Genomic DNA, 16,969 nt, shown 5'->3' with positions numbered 1-16,969 from the left:
AATTGGCTGCTCTACATTACGCCTTGCTGTGAATGTGTGGTTGTCTGTCTTTGTGTGTCAGATCTGCGATTGACTGGTGCCCAGTCCAGGTTAAACCCTGCCTCTCGTCCATAGTCAGCTGGGATAGGCTCCAGCTCCCCCGCGACCCTGATGGATAGGCGGTGTTGAAAATGAATGAATGAACAACTGTATATGGTTGAGATGGCTGTAAACCAGTATGAAGCTGATGTCAAAGATCATGATCAAGAATGTTCTCATCAGCTGTCTCATCAAAGCTTAGGACCACTTGAGTTTTTCTGAAATCAAGCAACACTGGATTACAATAAGAATAGATAATGAGAAGTGTGGAAGTTATGTGTGTGTGTTTGTCTGTGTCTGTGTGTGTGTGTCCTCAGTGAAGTGTATCAGTCTCTGCAGGAGCTTCCAGCTGCAGCAGTCAGTTCAGTTTCTGTTCAGTCTGACTGAGGGAGGTTTTTGTACAACCATTTTTCACTGTGTGAATGAAAACTGACTGCTGATATAGAATTCACCCATGCAGTAGTAAACTGCTGCATCTTCAGCCTGGACTCCACTGATGGTCAGAGTGAAGTCAGAGTTTGATCCACTGCCTGTAAAACGACTTGGAATCCCTGATGCTCGAGTGCTAGCAAAGTAAATCAGGAGTTTAGGAGCTTCTCCATCTCTCTGTTGGTACCAGGATAAATAGTTGCCATAAACATCCTGACTGGTCCTGCATCTGATGGAGACGGTTCCTCCAATAGCAGAGGTCACTGCTGCAGGCTGCTGAGTCACTGTGACCTGCCCTCTGGACTCTGAGGACACAGAGACAAAAACATAAAGCAGCGTCATGGTTTTGTGGGCTTCATTTCAGAGGGACGGATGTTCATAGAGGAGAGGAGTTTGATTCTCTGGACTTTACCTGTGAAGCAGCAGCAGAGGAGAGTCCAGATGAGGACGCAGATCAAAGTCATGTTTTTGATGAGGAGGATTTCTGTGGCTTCTGTTGTCATGAAGGACAGCTGTCAGTCATCCAGTGTTCAACTCTCAGGACTATAAACTCTCCCAGAGCACTGGAGCATGGTGCTGCTGATGCAAAGTGGCTCTCTATGAAAATGCTTTGACTGACACGTCTTTCAACACATGTCAAGTTATGTGCTTTTCATTGTATTCATTTCAGCTATATACATTGAGTTTAGTACATAGTGAAGCAAAACAGTGTTCCTCCATGTGCTATGCAACACCACACTAAATAGTCAACACAAGACTATGTCTATTCATATAATGCAAATAAAAAGAACAATATGCAACCTGCAGGGGTCCAGGGTGGGGGGCAGCAGGTCTTTGATGTGCCTCATGACCAGACTCTCAACGCACTTCATGATGGTAGGCATGAGTGCAATGGGACCAGGCACGTGCAGATAAGGGGGGCTACAGGGGCTCAGGCACCTGCCCTTTTCCTGATGGACATTAAAAGTGCCCTTTTGACAGGGCTGTTTTTTTTTTTGTTTGTTTTTTTTAAAAAAATAAATAAATTCCAACAGCTAAGTTCTCCACAATGTCTCCTAAATCATATGCGAAGTTATACAATTGGGGGGAAAAACGTTTTACACCTAAATACCTTGCGGCCACGATTCATGACGTCACATGGTCAGCGAACCCATCGAAAGCGTGTGCATGCGGCCATCAAGTGAGACGATGCAAGAAGGAGAGGCGCGTGGTAAGGTCGCAGTGAATCACAGTGTTCATTCCTTTTCTGACCATTCATGTTGTATGATTCGTGAAAGGACAAGTTAATACTGTAACGTCCAGCCGGACGTGTAAGAACGATGAGAGTTGTTCAACAAACCTTCATTTATTGTAGAACAGTCGGTTACTGTCGGCCGTAACCACGCCAAAAAAACAATCAAGGTGTCCCACAAAACAACAACAACTCTCCCAGTCGCTCCCCGCTCAGTCTCTCCTCTCCCGGCACCTTCTCTCTCTCCCTCGGCGCCCCCCGCCCTCTCGCTCTCACATCCAACCACACATGCATTCACAGACCGTAGGAAACTATAAAACTCCTAGCTCTCAACTCTAACTAATCTGACTCTAACATTAACATCAACTCTATCAACATTAACAGCACTGAACATTCTTGCAGGGACGTTACAATACATTGTTTAGGGCTGTTTTTTGCGTTGGATTGTGTAATGTAGAGCAACCTCATCGATTTAGTAATGTGGCAGCTTCGAATACACACACACACACCCACAGGCAGAAATTAAGTTGTTATTGAAATTCAGTTTTAAATAAAGTTCAATTGCTTGAAATGTTTTGTGCCCTTTTTTATAAACTGAGCCCCTGCCCCACCAGAGGTCTCTGCACGTCCCTGAATGGGACGATAGTCACTGAAGCAGGACAGTAATGACCTCATGGACATGGGAATGATGGTGGTTCGTTGAAGCACTTTGGGACAATGGCACCTCTCAGAGAGATGGTGAAGATGTTTGTGAGAACATCCACTAACTGGTCTGCACATCCTCTGAGCCCTCTGCCAGGGAAGTTATCAGGTCCAGCAGCCTTCTGTGGATTTACTCCACATAGAGATTTGTCAGTACCTGGTTATCAAGAGGAGGGTTGGTCTTCCTCGCTGCCATGTTGCTCTGTCTTTCAGCACTTGTGGGATAGAAGCATCAGCTTCACAGGCAGGTGTTGTCTTGTGGTTGATGGCCTGGATATCCTGCCATAAGTGTTGTACTGAAAATATGTGATATATTAGGATCATTTCTTAGTGACCAAAGTCACAACAGCAACAAGTTAATTTATTCCAGATTACTTTTTAATAGTTTAAAACTGTGGGTATCAGTTGTCGTGATTCCAGCTTTGTGTATAATAATTATTTTCACTACCAATACACATGCTAAGATGATTACCCATCAAATCAATTTCATCAATCTTTTGAGTTGTTTAAGGCTGTGGATATGTTTTGTTCTCATTCTGGTTTTGTATGTAAAATTTTGTCAGTGAAAATGGTTATAGTTGAAATAGCTGTTAACCAGTATGAAGCTGAGGTCAAAGGTCATGATCAACATTGTTCTCAGTAACTGTGAAAGTCTGGTTCTTCTTGAGCTTTTATGAAGTCAGACAACATGGTAGATATGAACGGACATTAAAACATGGGTCAGGAATCGTGTTAATTGGTGATGAAGCAACAAAGTTGATTGATTCATTATAACTGATGAGATTGTGTGTGTTCACTGTGTGTGTATGTGTCCTCAGTGAAGTGTATCAGTCTCTGCAGGAGCTTCCAGCTGCAGCAGTCAGTTTAGTTTCTGTTCAGTCTGACTGAGGGAGGTTTTTGTACGACCATTTTTCACTGTGTGAACACATCTTTACTGTTGATAACATGATAACTCTGACAGTAGTAAACTGCTGCATCTTCAGCCTGGACTCCACTGATGGTCAGAGTGAAGTCAGAGTTTGATCCACTGCCTGTAAAACGACTTGGAATCCCTGATGCTCGAGTGCTAGCAAAGTAAATGAGGAGTTTAGGAGCTTCTCCATCTCTCTGTTGGTACCAGGCTAAATAGTGGTAGCTGCTATAATAAACATTCTGACTGGTCCTACAACTGATGGAGATGGAGCCTCCAATAGCAGAGCTCACTGCTGCAGGCTGCTGAGTCACTGTGACCTGTCCTCTGGACTCTGAGGACACAGAGACAAAAACATAAAGCAGCGTCATGGTTTTGTGGGCTTCATTTCAGAGGGACGGATGTTCATAGAGGAGAGGAGTTTGATTCTCTGGACTTTACCTGTGAAGCAGCAGCAGAGGAGAGTCCAGATGAGGACGCAGATCAAAGTCATGTTTTTGATGAGGAGGATTTCTGTGGCTTCTGTTGTCATGAAGGACAGCTGTCAGTCATCCAGTGTTCAACTCTCAGGACTATAAACTCTCCCAGAGCACTGGAGCATGGTGCTGCTGATGCAAAGTGGCTCTCTATGGAAATGCTCTGACTGACTCGTCTTTTGACTTTCTTCTCTTGACGTATGTGACATTTTGGGAACATCAGTCAGTGCACCAAGTCACAACAGGAACAAGTCAGTTTATTCCAGAATCCTTTTAAAAGATTTAAAATATGGGTATTATTTGCAGATATTAGAGTTTTATCTTTCTTAATTATTTTTGGTAGCAATACACATGGTAAGATGATCACACACTAAATCACAAAACCTTCTGTTGTTCATGTTTATCTAACAATATGTATATTTTATGTGTAACTGTATTATCAATAAAAACTAGACTATCATCTGCATAAAGTGAAATACCAAATCTAATAACTTAAATATACATGGTGACAGGACAAGACTAGTAACAGAACTTGCTTTTCCGTTGGTATAGTAAGTTCACAGTTGAGGACACTTGGAGTGTATATAAATGTAGAACTAGCAGCAGAATATATAAATAGTGGCAGAATCTAAAAATAGCAGCAGAGATGAATGTAGTATATGCAGAGTACATGCAGTTTATGTAAGTTTATTCAATATATAAATAGCAGCAGGGAGAAATATATGCAGAGTATATAGCAGTATATGCAGAGTATATATAAATATATAGATATATAAATACCAGCAGGGAAATATATGCAGGGTATATATGGAGTGTATGCAGAGTATATATAAATACATAGGTAGCAGCAGAGAGAAAGTGCAATTTGTGCTTTTTAGGTGCAGTGTGCAACTTAAGTCAGGAGTTATTCAGCAGTCTGATTGCCTGGGGGAAGAAGCTTTTCCCTCTTGCTCTTTTTCTTTCTTTCTTATTGGAATGCTAATATTACCATCAAAACAGTAAAGCAAGCTAACATAAAACTTCCAGACTTTTTTGAAAAGGGTTATTTTCAATACATTCACTGGAGATCTGCAGCGACTTTTATGTGGTGTAAAATCCATTCGTAGGGATTACTGGCATGTTTGTTCTCAGTCCTGAACTGACTCCCCAGTGAGTCTCTGAGGACTCTGCTACTGGTTTTACTCTCAAACTGCTCTCAGTGATTCTCCCTGTTTGTTCTCCTCACTTACTCCCTCCATGTGACTTTCAACAGCACATAAAAAATACATGAATGTTACAGCAGTTCATCATAATTTCATTATTATAATTTCAGTCTTGTGAAATGTTAAAATCATATTGAGGTGGTAGCAAAAGTGAAACTAAACAGTTGGGATTTTGTTGTCTTTTTAGTAATGTCATTCTCATGTTGTTAACTGCTTTCCTGCCTGTACAACATCCATTGCACGTCTTCCCGTCCTGGGTGAGGGATCCCTCCTCTGTTGCTCACCCCGAGGTTTCTTCCATTTTTTCCTGTTAAAGGTTTTTCTGGGAGTTTTTCCTCAGTCGATGTGAGGGTCGAAGGGCAGAGGATGTTGCTGATGTTATGTTAAGCCCTTTGAGACAAACTGCTTGTGTGGCGGCGCGAGGGCGAGACCTCTGCGTGCTAGAGAAAAAGAGCTATGGATATCAATACCAGTTGCCAGACAACGCCACCCTGGGAATTTCACCCAGGGAACTCTTTCCAAGGGACTAACTCCCCAAGAATAGATGAACTTCAGGTTCGTCCACAGCTGAGGCAGAGACCGTAGCTCGTAAAATTGATAATTTTATTTACAATAAAATTAAAGAAACCAGACACTGAAAATACATGAATTCAAAAAAAGAAAACACAAACCTGTCACTCAAATAATACAAAAACCAATCAGGGCTGAACCTCTTGGGCTTGATCCAAACAATAAATAAAAAGAGAACCCCTGGAACACCACACGTGAAGCAAACCAAAACTGGGACAACAAAATCCACCCGGCGTGCAAACAACACAAAAGGGACACCACCACCAGGACCATCCACCACCGTAGGTTCAGCACCTGAATGGGGAAAACCACAAAAAAATCAACAGGTTATAAAAAGGAAAACAAGCAACCACTAACCAAGAAAACAAAACAAACGAAAAAGAAAAAAAGAAACTATAGATATATACACACACAAACATACACACACGCGCACACACAACAGAATAATCTCCCGCTACTCACTCTTCGCCATACACACACACGCACTCCTTAGTGCACGCAGACATATACATATGAATGTATATCGGCTACACCGCAGGGAGAAGCTCCAACCAACCACGGGAGCGCCGAACGGCCAGCCAGAGGCCAAGCCGGCTGCAGTGGGACGGCGCGCGCCCGGGGTGAAGCAATCGAGCCCAAGGCGAGGCAAGCAGTTAATCCCTCTGACGGCACGCCGTATCCAGCGCAAAGCGGAAGCGGGCAATCTCTGTCACCAACGACAATCTCCGGTATGAGGCAGAGCAGTTAGTCGCTGTTACAGCCAACGATCTCCGGTATGAGGCAAAGCCTCTAGCCGCGGTTGCAGCCAAACAATCTCCGGCAAAGCAGCAGTGGTTTCCTTCGCTGATCGGCCGACACGGCGCAGCAGCTGGGTTATACTTCCCCCAATCAGGCAGTCCTGGACGACACAGCTTGGAGGAGAGGAATAGACGCCGCACAGAAACAACCCGCAGCGAGCAATCAGTGGAGCATAGCGCACCCCCAATGGCCTCTACCACCACGCCAGTAATTTTAATTTTTAAAACATTTTCTAAATGTCTAAAGAAACTGTGGTCACTTTGTTCTGTGAGTGGTACACAACAATAAAGTTATCAGATTCACATTAATCAGGTCATTGTGTTGCAGAAATGACAGAATTAAGTTCATACTTTGTCCCAGATTATTCCAGAAAGCTTTTGAGACTGCAGAAACTCCTTCATGATGTTAATTATTAATTTGTTTTGTTAAAGGAAGTTAAAAGGAAACATTGAGGAAAATCAGTGGATGAGTTCTTAATGAAGTGTTGAGCTTAAAGAAACACTCTCATTAAATGGTTTGGTGTCAAGAAAGTGAAATCAGTCTGAGAGGAATTTACTGCATGTCAGTCATAAATGTTATCAGCATATTCATCATCGTGACAGCAGCGAGATCCTAAAATCTAATATAACTTACATGCTTTCTTATGAACAAAAGCTCATTAAAAGATGTTGCAGTTTCTTGAAAACTGGACTGTATGACTTGAATGTAAATCACATGAACTTCAAATAACATTTAGGTCACCTGATATAAACATGAAGATACATTTTCTTTGTGAAAATCAAACTGCTGTTGATGTGTACCTGTAATAACTCTACACTGTCAACTCATCTGTAGATGGATTTTGATCCAACTTGTTTAATACTCTGTTTTAACATTTACCATTTTAACTTACAATACCAAGCAGCATTTACTGTCAGTGTTCAGTTGTAGAGACTGTGTTTCAGTTAAACGAAAGTGTTGATTCAGATCAGTTCCTCTCCAGCTGAGGAGGTTTTTGTACGACGTTGTTTCACTGTGTGAACGGGAAGCTGTAATCCTGCTGACAGTAATAAACTCCTGAATCTTCAGCCTGGACTGTAGCTGTCCTCAACATGTCCTGCTGTTTCCCCCTCACTGCTGACACCACCCAACTACACATTTACATGCAGAGGACACTGAAGAGTCTGGTAGCAGCAGGTCTGACATGTTTGTAGGTGTTTGTAATGTGGACATTTTGAACAAGTAAAGCAGTGATGAGGGATGAGGGGATGCTGAGACCGAGACTCCAACCAGACCTGTTGGACATGTGGGCAGAGCCAGAAGACATGGAAGTCTTCATCAGTTACAGGTGGACAGATTTCTTTGTCTCAAGTCCATGTAGTGACAGAGAGACACACCAGATGCCCTCAGACTTTCCCTCCTTCCTCCATCACCTGACTGCCTCATCCATCTTCACACCTGTTCCCACTTTTCTCATCCTCCCTGCAGTTTCCTGCCAACCTCCTCAGCTGCACCTCATTCCCTCATCAGTCACTCACTACATATACCAGCCCACCTCCACTGTGTCCTTGTCATGGATTCCAGTGTTTCTTTCTTGCCTCATGTTTTATGTCCTTAACTGGGACCTGTACCTGTCTGTAAGCCTTTCTACATCACTGTCCATTATTTCTCACTGAGAAGATCACACACTGGCTGTCAGTGATGTATGAAGTATATAAACATGAAAACATATGTAGATTTATTCGTTATGTTGTGGAGGCAGTTAATTGTGGACAAAAATGAAGAAATTATTCAAAAATCAGAGTGTTTTGTGTGTTCACTGTGTGTCCTCAGTGAAGTGTATCAGTCTCTGCAGGAGCTTCCAGCTGCACCAGTCAGTTCAGTTTCTGTTCAGTCTGACTGAGGGAGGTTTTTGTACGACCATTTTTCACTGTGTGAACACATACTGACTGTTGATATAATGAACACTCTGACAGTAGTAAACTGCTGCATCTTCAGCCTGGACTCCACTGATGGTCAGAGTGAAGTCAGAGTTTGATCCACTGCCTGTAAAACGACTTGGAATCCCTGATTCCCGAGTGTTAACATAGTAAATGAAGAGTTTAGGAGCTTCTCCATCTCTCTGTTGGTACCAGTGTAAAAAGCTACTGCCATAAACATCCTGACTGGTCCTGCATCTGATGGAGACGGAGCCTCCAATAGCAGAGGTCACTGCTGCAGGCTGCTGAGTCACTGTGACCTGTCCTCTGGACTCTGAGGACACAGAGACAAAAACATAAAGCAGCGTCATGGTTTTGTGGGCTTCATTTCAGAGGGACGGATGTTCATAGAGGAGAGGAGTTTGATTCTCTGGACTTTACCTGTGAAGCAGCAGCAGAGGAGAGTCCAGATGAGGACGCAGATCAAAGTCATGTTTTTGATGAGGAGGATTTCTGTGGCTTCTGTTGTCATGAAGGACAGCTGTCAGTCATCCAGTGTTCAACTCTCAGGACTATAAACTCTCCCAGAGCACTGGAGCATGGTGCTGCTGATGCAAAGTGGCTCTCTATGGAAATGCTCTGACTGGCCTGTTTTATTTTGATAGTTTCAAGAGTTAATGACTATCAATTACAATGACTATCGCCCCACAGCCCTCACATCTGTGGTGATGAAATGTTTTGAGAAGCTGGTCAAAACATTCATCACCTCCTCTCTGCCCCCCACCCTGGACCCCCTACAGTTTGCATACCACCCAGACAGATCCACAGACGACGCCATAACCTTCCTGCTGCACAAGACACTTTCCCACGTAGACACTAGGATGGGGAACTATGTGAGAGTGCTGTTTGTGGACTACAGTTCAGCATTCAATACCATAGTCCCCTCCAGACTGGTAACCAAGCTGTGTGATCTTGGACTGAACTCCTCCCTGTGCAGGTGGATCCACAGCTTCCTTACTGGCAGACAACAGGTGGTACGCGTGGGCCCCCATAGCTCATCCCCCCTCACCCTCAACACTGGATCCCCCCAAGGCTGCGTGCTGAGTCCCCTGCTGTACTCCCTGTACACACATGACTGTGTGTGTCAGACAGTAACACCATCATAAAGTTTGCTGACGACACAGCCATCGTGGGGTTAATCTCCCACAACAAGGAGGAGGCCTACAGGAAGGAGGTCATCCACCTGGAGAGCTGGTGCCAGGAGAATAACCTCCTGCTGAACCCTAACCCCAACCCTCCCAGCTGATTGTGGACTACAGGAAGAAGCAGCAGAAGGACATCCGTCCACTCTGCATCGGCGGGTCTGAGGTGGAGAGGGTGGACAGTTTTAAATACCTCGGTGTGACCATCACACGGGACCTGTCCTGGTCACTGCACATTCACAGGACTGTTAAGAAGGGCAGGCAGCGTCTCTTCCACCTCAGACGCCTCAGAGACTTCAGGCTCCCCCTCAAGGTGCTCAGGAACTTTTACACCTGCACCACTGAGAGTATCTTGAGTGGGAGCATCACCACATGGATGGGCAGCTGCACAAAGCAGGACCTCTCGGCCCTTAGGAGGGCAGTCCGCTCAGCTGAGCGGACAATCAGAACAACCTTACCCGACCTGCAGGACATTTACACCAAACGATGCAGGTCGAGAGCCGAGAAGATCCTCAGGCAGCCCCATCACCCCGGACACTCACTCTTCTCCCTGTTGCCATCAGGCCGTCGGTTCCGCTGCCTGAGAACCAACACTGAGAGGATGAGGAGAAGCTTCTTCCCCCAGGCCATCCGTCTGCTCAACAGTGAGCGTTAATCTGGACAATCCCACTCCCACCTGCACTACATGCACTAGATGTAAATACCACTGATGTAAATAATGCACATTTTCACTTTTTTTAAATTTAATTTTAATTTTATTATTTTTTTCTTTAAATTAAAATTTTTTATTTACCTATTTTTTGGTAGCAGGGACACAAAGAATTTCACTGCACATTGTACCGTGTATGATTGTGTATGTGACAAATAAACCTATCTTGTATCTTGGTATCTTGTATCTTGTATGCAAATTCTTCTGTACATCTGAATTTAAAAAATTTCATCTTTAATAAGGATTTTCAGTTTTAGAAACAAAAAGTAGAGTATCATCTGCATAAAGTGATATAACAACTCTTATTTGAGATTTTATCTTTCTCTCTCTCTCTATTTTTCCATCATGACACATTGCATCAATCATGTCTTCTTTCTCATTTGTGGTTGATGGTTTTAATAATTAGAAACAATGAAAATGTGATCAAGTAGTGATTCCCTTGTGGTTTAATTTTTTTTTATCAAAGTCTTTATTTTCTTGCCAGTTATTTCACTACGGAAACACTGGGGCTGGGGCTGGAGTGGAGGCTGCCGGGGCTTCAGGAGCCGCAGGTGACCCTGATGTCTTCGCCAGTTGGTCCAGAAGATAATGCACCCGGCCAGGCAGGACTCCAATGTGCGATGCTGTGGCTGTCTGAAACTCTTTCTGACGCGTGATACGGGCTTCTTGTTCCCGCAAGGCAGCTTCCATCTGCCGGGTCTCTGCTGAGTCCATACTGGCCAGTGTGTACTGTCAAGCTGGGGCTTGAAGCAGGACTCAGATGCAGAGACTCGAGTTCACAAGATCAGCCTTTATTAAAGAAGTCTGAGGCAATACCTCTTGGCAGAGTGGTAAAACAAAGAGGCTATGTAAATATCCTGACATGTGTTCTTCCCTAGAGGGGAATACACAGCTATGAAACATTAACAAAGAAATGAAGAAACAAAAACGGGCTATGAAAAATTATGAAACAAAGGACGCTCCCAAGGGAGGAACAACTCTACTATCTAAGGTAATATATCTAACATCAAAAAATCACTCCTAGCGGAGGAAAATCAAAAACTAAAATCAAAACTAACTAAACTAACTAACTCACTACATATACCAGCCCACCTCCACCGTGTCCTTGACATGGATTCCAGTGTTTCTTTCTTTCTTCGTGTTTTATGTTTTATTTCTCACTGGGAAGATCACACATTGGCTTTAATTTAGAAAGTTGTAGTTCTGTGGTGCTTGTGTCTGGAAATGCTGTCAGTGATGTATGAAGTATTTTGAACATGAAAACATCTGTAGATTTATTCTTTATGTTGTGTAAAAATTATTAAAAATCAGAGTGTTTTGTGTGTTCACTGTGTGTCCTCAGTGAAGTGTATCAGTCTCTGCAGGAGCTTCCAGCTGCAGCAGTCAGTTCAGTTTCTGTTCAGTCTGACTGAGGGAGGTTTTTGTACGACCATTTTTCACTGTGTGAAGCAGTCATACTTGCTACAGTCAAAATTACCCTTACAGTAGTAAACTGCTGCATCTTCAGCCTGGACTCCACTGATGGTCAGAGTGAAGTCAGAGTTTGATCCACTGCCTGTAAAACGATCAGGAATCCCTGATGCTCGAGTGCTAGCAGTGTGAATGAGGAGTTTAGGAGCTTCTCCATCTCTCTGTTGGTACCAGTGTAAATTGTGGTTGCTGCTCCAAGTCCAAACATTCTGACTGGTCCTACATCTGATGGAGACGGAGCCTCCAACAGCAGAGCTCACTGCTGCAGGCTGCTGAGTCACTGTGACCTGTCCTCTGGACTCTGAGGACACAGAGACAAAAACATAAAGCAGCGTCATGGTTTTGTGGGCTTCATTTCAGAGGGACGGATGTTCATAGAGGAGAGGAGTTTGATTCTCTGGACTTTACCTGTGAAGCAGCAGCAGAGGAGAGTCCAGATGAGGACGCAGATCAAAGTCATGTTTTTGATGAGGAGGATTTCTGTGGCTTCTGTTGTCATGAAGGACAGCTGTCAGTCATCCAGTGTTCAACTCTCAGGACTATAAACTCTCCCAGAGCACTGGAGCATGGTGCTGCTGATGCAAAGTGGCTCTCTATGGAAATGCTTTGACTGACACGTCTTTCAACACATGTCAAGTTATGTGCTTTTCGTTGTATTCATTTCAGCTATATACATTGAGTTTAGTACATAGTGAAGTAAAACAGTGTTCCTCCATGTGCTATGCAACACCACACTAAATAGTCAACACAAGACTATGTCTATTCATATAATGCAAATAAAAAGAACAATGTGCAACCTACAGGGGTCCAGGGTGGGGGGCAGCAGGTCTTTGATGTGCCTCATGACCAGACTCTCAATGCAGTTCATGATGGTAGGCGTGAGTGCCATGGGACGATAGCCACTGAAGCAGGACACTAATGACCTCATGGACATGGGAATGATGGTGGTTCGTTGAAGCACTTTGGGACAATGGCACCTCTCAGAGAGATGGTGAAGATGTTTGTGAGGCCATCCACTAACTGGTCTGCACATCCCCTGAGCACTCTGCCAGGGAAGTTATCAGGTCCAGCAGCTTTCTGTGGATTTACTCCACATAGAGACTTGTCAGTAATTGGTCATCAAGAGGAGGGTTGGTCTTCCTCGCTGCCATGTTGCTCTGTCTTTCAGCACTTGTGGGATAGAAGTATCAACTTCACAGGCAGGTGTTGTCTTGTGGTTGATGGCCTGGATATCCTGCCATAAGCGTTGTACCGAAAATATGTGATATATTAGGATCATTTCTTAGTGACCAAAGTCACAACAGCAACAAGTTAATTTATTCCAGATGACTTTTTAATAGTTTAAAACTGTGGGTATCAGTTGTCGTGATTCCAGTTTTGTGTATAATAATTATTTTCAATACCAATACACATGCTAAGATGATTACCCATCAAATCAATCTCATCAATCTTTTGAGTTGTTTAAGGCTGTGGATATCTTTTGTTCTCATTCTGGTTTTGTATGTAAAATTTTGTCAGTGAAAGTGGTTATACTTGAAATAGCTGTTAACCAGTATGAAGCTGAGGTCAAAGGTCATGATCAACATTGTTCTCAGTAACTGTGAAAGTCTGGTTCTTCTTGAGCTTTTATGAAGTCAGACAACATGGGATTTTCATAAGATATGAACGGACATTGAAACATGGGTCAGGAATCGTGTTAATTGGTGATAAAGCAACAAAGTTGATTGATTCATTATAACTGATGAGATTGTGTGTGTTCACTGTGTGTGTGTGTGTGTGTCCTCAGTGAAGTGTATCAGTCTCTGCAGGAGCTTCCAGCTGCAGCAGTCAGTTTAGTTTCTGTTCAGTCTGACTGAGGGAGGTTTTTGTACGACCATTTTTCACTGTGTAAACACAGCTTTACTGTTGATCTCATGATAACTCTGACAGTAGTAAACTGCTGCATCTTCAGCCTGGACTCCACTGATGGTCAGAGTGAAGTCAGAGTTTGATCCACTGCCTGTAAAACGATCTGGAATCCCTGATGCTTGAGTGCTAGCATAGTAAATGAGGAGTTTAGGAGCTTCTCCACCTCTCTGTTGGTACCAGGATAAATAGTTGCCATTAACATTCTGACTGGTCCTACATCTGATGGAGACGGTTCCTCCAATAGCAGAGCTCACTGCTGCAGGCTGCTGAGTCACTGTGACCTGTCCTCTGGACTCTGAGGACACAGAGACAAAAACATAAAGCAGCGTCATGGTTTTGTGGGCTTCATTTCAGAGGGACGGATGTTCATAGAGGAGAGGAGTTTGATTCTCTGGACTTTACCTGTGAAGCAGCAGCAGAGGAGAGTCCAGATGAGGACGCAGATCAAAGTCATGTTTTTGATGAGGAGGATTTCTGTGGCTTCTGTTGTCATGAAGGACAGCTGTCAGTCATCCAGTGTTCAACTCTCAGGACTATAAACTCTCCCAGAGCACTGGAGCATGGTGCTGCTGATGCAAAGTGGCTCTCTATGGAAATGCCCTGACTGGCTTGTTTCCATCCTAATAATTTCAATACTTCAAGAAGACGTTCATCAATTAAGCATTTTTCTTTAGATTATAATTATTATTATTATTATTATTATTATTATTGCATTACTAGAAACATTAGAAAAGTTTAAGCACAAAGCTTTAATGACAGTAAGTGCTTCTTTTCCCATTTTATAATGCTTTTGTGACTGGGTATATTCTTCTATCGTCATCAGTTCTATCTCTTTCAGTGAGCGTTTTAGTCAGTTATGATTACGATGATAATTAATACAAAAAGTTTTATCTGTTCTTAGACATAACCCTAAATCTTTAAAAGTGCAAGAAGTTGTAAATGGAATCTACAGGTAAAGCAGTTTATCATCTGCATAAATTGATATCAAATGTCTTTGACATGAGATTTTTCTACAAACATTTGTCAGTTTCAAAGTTGATTGCCAAAAGTACACCATGAAAGACCAGATAACATTTACAATCAACAAAGATCAGTCCATCAAATAAATAAACTACTGTCATGTGCTGCTACAGCTGGAGCAGCACCCTGAGGCTCCCTGCAGACCAGTGGGGGAAGGTGGGCTCTGTGACCTGTGAGGCCACCCAGGGCTCCCAGACTCCACTCTCAGAGACACTGAGGAGAGACCAGTGTTCCCAGTCCTGAGCTGACTCACTGGGACTCTGCTACTGGTTTTACTCTCATTCTGCTCTCAGTCTTTTCTCTCTTTCTTCTTCTCTCTTTCTCATGATGTTTCCACATTAACGTGTTCTTGCTTCCGTTGACGGATTCAACAATTTCCATCAATAAAGATTTTATCATGTGTATGATAAAAGTCAATCATTTTCTGAATATGTTTCTTTTATTTGTAACATGAGTAACATTTGTTAGATTAATGCAAAAAGTCACAACATTAACAAATCTAATTTTTCCGGATTATTTTCCAATTTCATGTAAACAGTGGTTGTGTTCCTGATGTCATGTCAGTTTCAACCTGTTTTATTAACTCATCATTTTATTAACTGGCAACAATCCACATGGTAAAATTATTTCATTGGTGAATAATAAAGTCTTTATTACGACTGTCTTCCCTTGAGGATCCATGTGTAATGTTCACATCTTGCTCACTAAAGTATCCTTCTGATCTGACATAAAATGTAGATATTAAAAATGATTTTAAGGATTATAATATAAAGCAGGGTATCATCTGCATAAAGTGATAACTACTTCTATGTCTGTCTCCACATTAATCACAAGATGAATGTTGACTTTGTGTTTGTTGCAGTGATGCTGATGTTCTGTGTATATTAAAATGATAAAGGCCAAGCAATGAACTCAATGATGTCCACAAAGATCATTACAATGACTGCTGTCATGTTGCTGTCTTAAATTAAAACAGCAGACATTATAAATCAAATCCTCAGAGGTTTCCTTAGCAGCATTTTAAATGTTAGATGATCCTTTTCTGAAGACAAGATGAAATGATGAGTTTCCATTTTAAAGTCTGAAAGGTAATCACTGATTTGCTCCAAATAACCAGATTTATTATCAGACATTTCAGGCACTCCACTATGAACCTGTTTTGTGTGTGTGTGTGTTATGCATAATATGTAATATTAATAGATAATATTATGTTATAAGTAATATAAGGTAATATTTTTAGATAATATGAAAATTGAAGAGTTTATTGAAGTACTTGTCAGCATTATTCTAACACTATTGGGTGTGTGTTTGTGTGTGTCCTCAATGAACACACCTCAGACATCCACAACCATCTGAGTGATGTCATATGGTAACATAACTCAGGTTTACTCTCTTTGTTGAACACGTGTTCGATCACTTTGTTAACCTTTTGTTCCCCACTCTCTTGATTCAAACCCTCAGAGCTGAGTCGCCATATTGAACCCAGTGAGACACGTCACTCACGTGACCTCATTCACCAGTTTGGCAACCATTTTATTTAATGAATATATGCGATAATCACGAATGGTCTGCTATTAACAAAATCTGCCCTACCTGTGCGCATCACTGGGATTGTGATAAGATTAGAATGGATGGTGAAAAGTCTGTGTGTGTGTGTCCTCAGTGAAGTGTATCAGTCTCTGCAGGAGCTTCCAGCTGCAGCAGTCAGTTCAGTTTCTGTTCAGTCTGACTGAGGGAGGTTTTTGTACGACCATTTTTCACTGTGTGAACAACCACTGACTGTTGATATAGTGAACACTCTGACAGTAGTAAACTGCTGCATCTTCAGCCTGGACTCCACTGATGGTGAGAGTGAAGTCAGAGTTTGATCCACTGCCTGTAAAACGATCTGGAACCCCTGATTGTCGAGTGCTAGCAAGATAAATGAGGAGTTTAGGAGCTTCTCCACCTCTCTGTTGGTACCAGGCTAAAAAGTTATTGTTATAAACATTCTGACTGGTCCTGCATCTGATGGAGACGGAGCCTCCAATAGCAGAGCTCACTGCTGCAGGCTGAGTCACTGTGACCTGTCCTCTGGACTCTGAGGACACAGAGACAAAAACATAAAGCAGCGTCATGGTTTTGTGGGCTTCATTTCAGAGGGACGGATGTTCATAGAGGAGAGGAGTTTGATTCTCTGGACTTTACCTGTGAAGCAGCAGCAGAGGAGAGTCCAGATGAGGACGCAGATCAAAGTCATGTTTTTGATGAGGAGGATTTCTGTGGCTTCTGTTGTCATGAAGGACAGCTGTCAGTCATCCAGTGTTCAACTCTCAGGACTATAAACTCTCCCAGAGCACTGGAGCATGGTGCTGCTGATGCAAAGT

General features: G+C 42.8%; 6 gene segments (V, D, J or C); all 6 read right to left on the bottom strand.

The window, feature by feature from the left end:
• Positions 1–473: 473 nt before the first annotated feature.
• On the bottom strand, positions 474–971 carry LOC124075039. The segment is given in 2 exon segments: positions 474–812; positions 920–971. Coding segments are annotated over 2 exon segments (375 nt in total).
• Positions 972–3,337: 2,366 nt separating this feature from the next.
• Positions 3,338–3,847, bottom strand: LOC124075025. The segment is given in 2 exon segments: positions 3,338–3,684; positions 3,792–3,847. Coding segments are annotated over 2 exon segments (384 nt in total).
• A 4,435-nt stretch (positions 3,848–8,282) lies between these two features.
• On the bottom strand, positions 8,283–8,792 carry LOC124075035. The segment is given in 2 exon segments: positions 8,283–8,628; positions 8,736–8,792. Coding segments are annotated over 2 exon segments (378 nt in total).
• Positions 8,793–11,618: 2,826 nt separating this feature from the next.
• LOC124075022 lies at positions 11,619–12,139 on the bottom strand. The segment is given in 2 exon segments: positions 11,619–11,976; positions 12,084–12,139. Coding segments are annotated over 2 exon segments (387 nt in total).
• Positions 12,140–13,281: 1,142 nt separating this feature from the next.
• LOC124075040 lies at positions 13,282–14,037 on the bottom strand. The segment is given in 2 exon segments: positions 13,282–13,878; positions 13,986–14,037. Coding segments are annotated over 2 exon segments (375 nt in total).
• A 2,138-nt stretch (positions 14,038–16,175) lies between these two features.
• LOC124075038 lies at positions 16,176–16,849 on the bottom strand. The segment is given in 2 exon segments: positions 16,176–16,683; positions 16,791–16,849. Coding segments are annotated over 2 exon segments (375 nt in total).
• Positions 16,850–16,969: the final 120 nt, after the last annotated feature.

This window comes from Scatophagus argus, chromosome 17 (assembly GCF_020382885.2).
Source record: "Scatophagus argus isolate fScaArg1 chromosome 17, fScaArg1.pri, whole genome shotgun sequence".
NCBI classification, from domain to species: domain Eukaryota; kingdom Metazoa; phylum Chordata; class Actinopteri; family Scatophagidae; genus Scatophagus; species Scatophagus argus.
The sequence above is the reverse complement of the archived record's forward strand: the minus strand, read 5'-3'. Positions and strand labels throughout refer to the sequence as shown.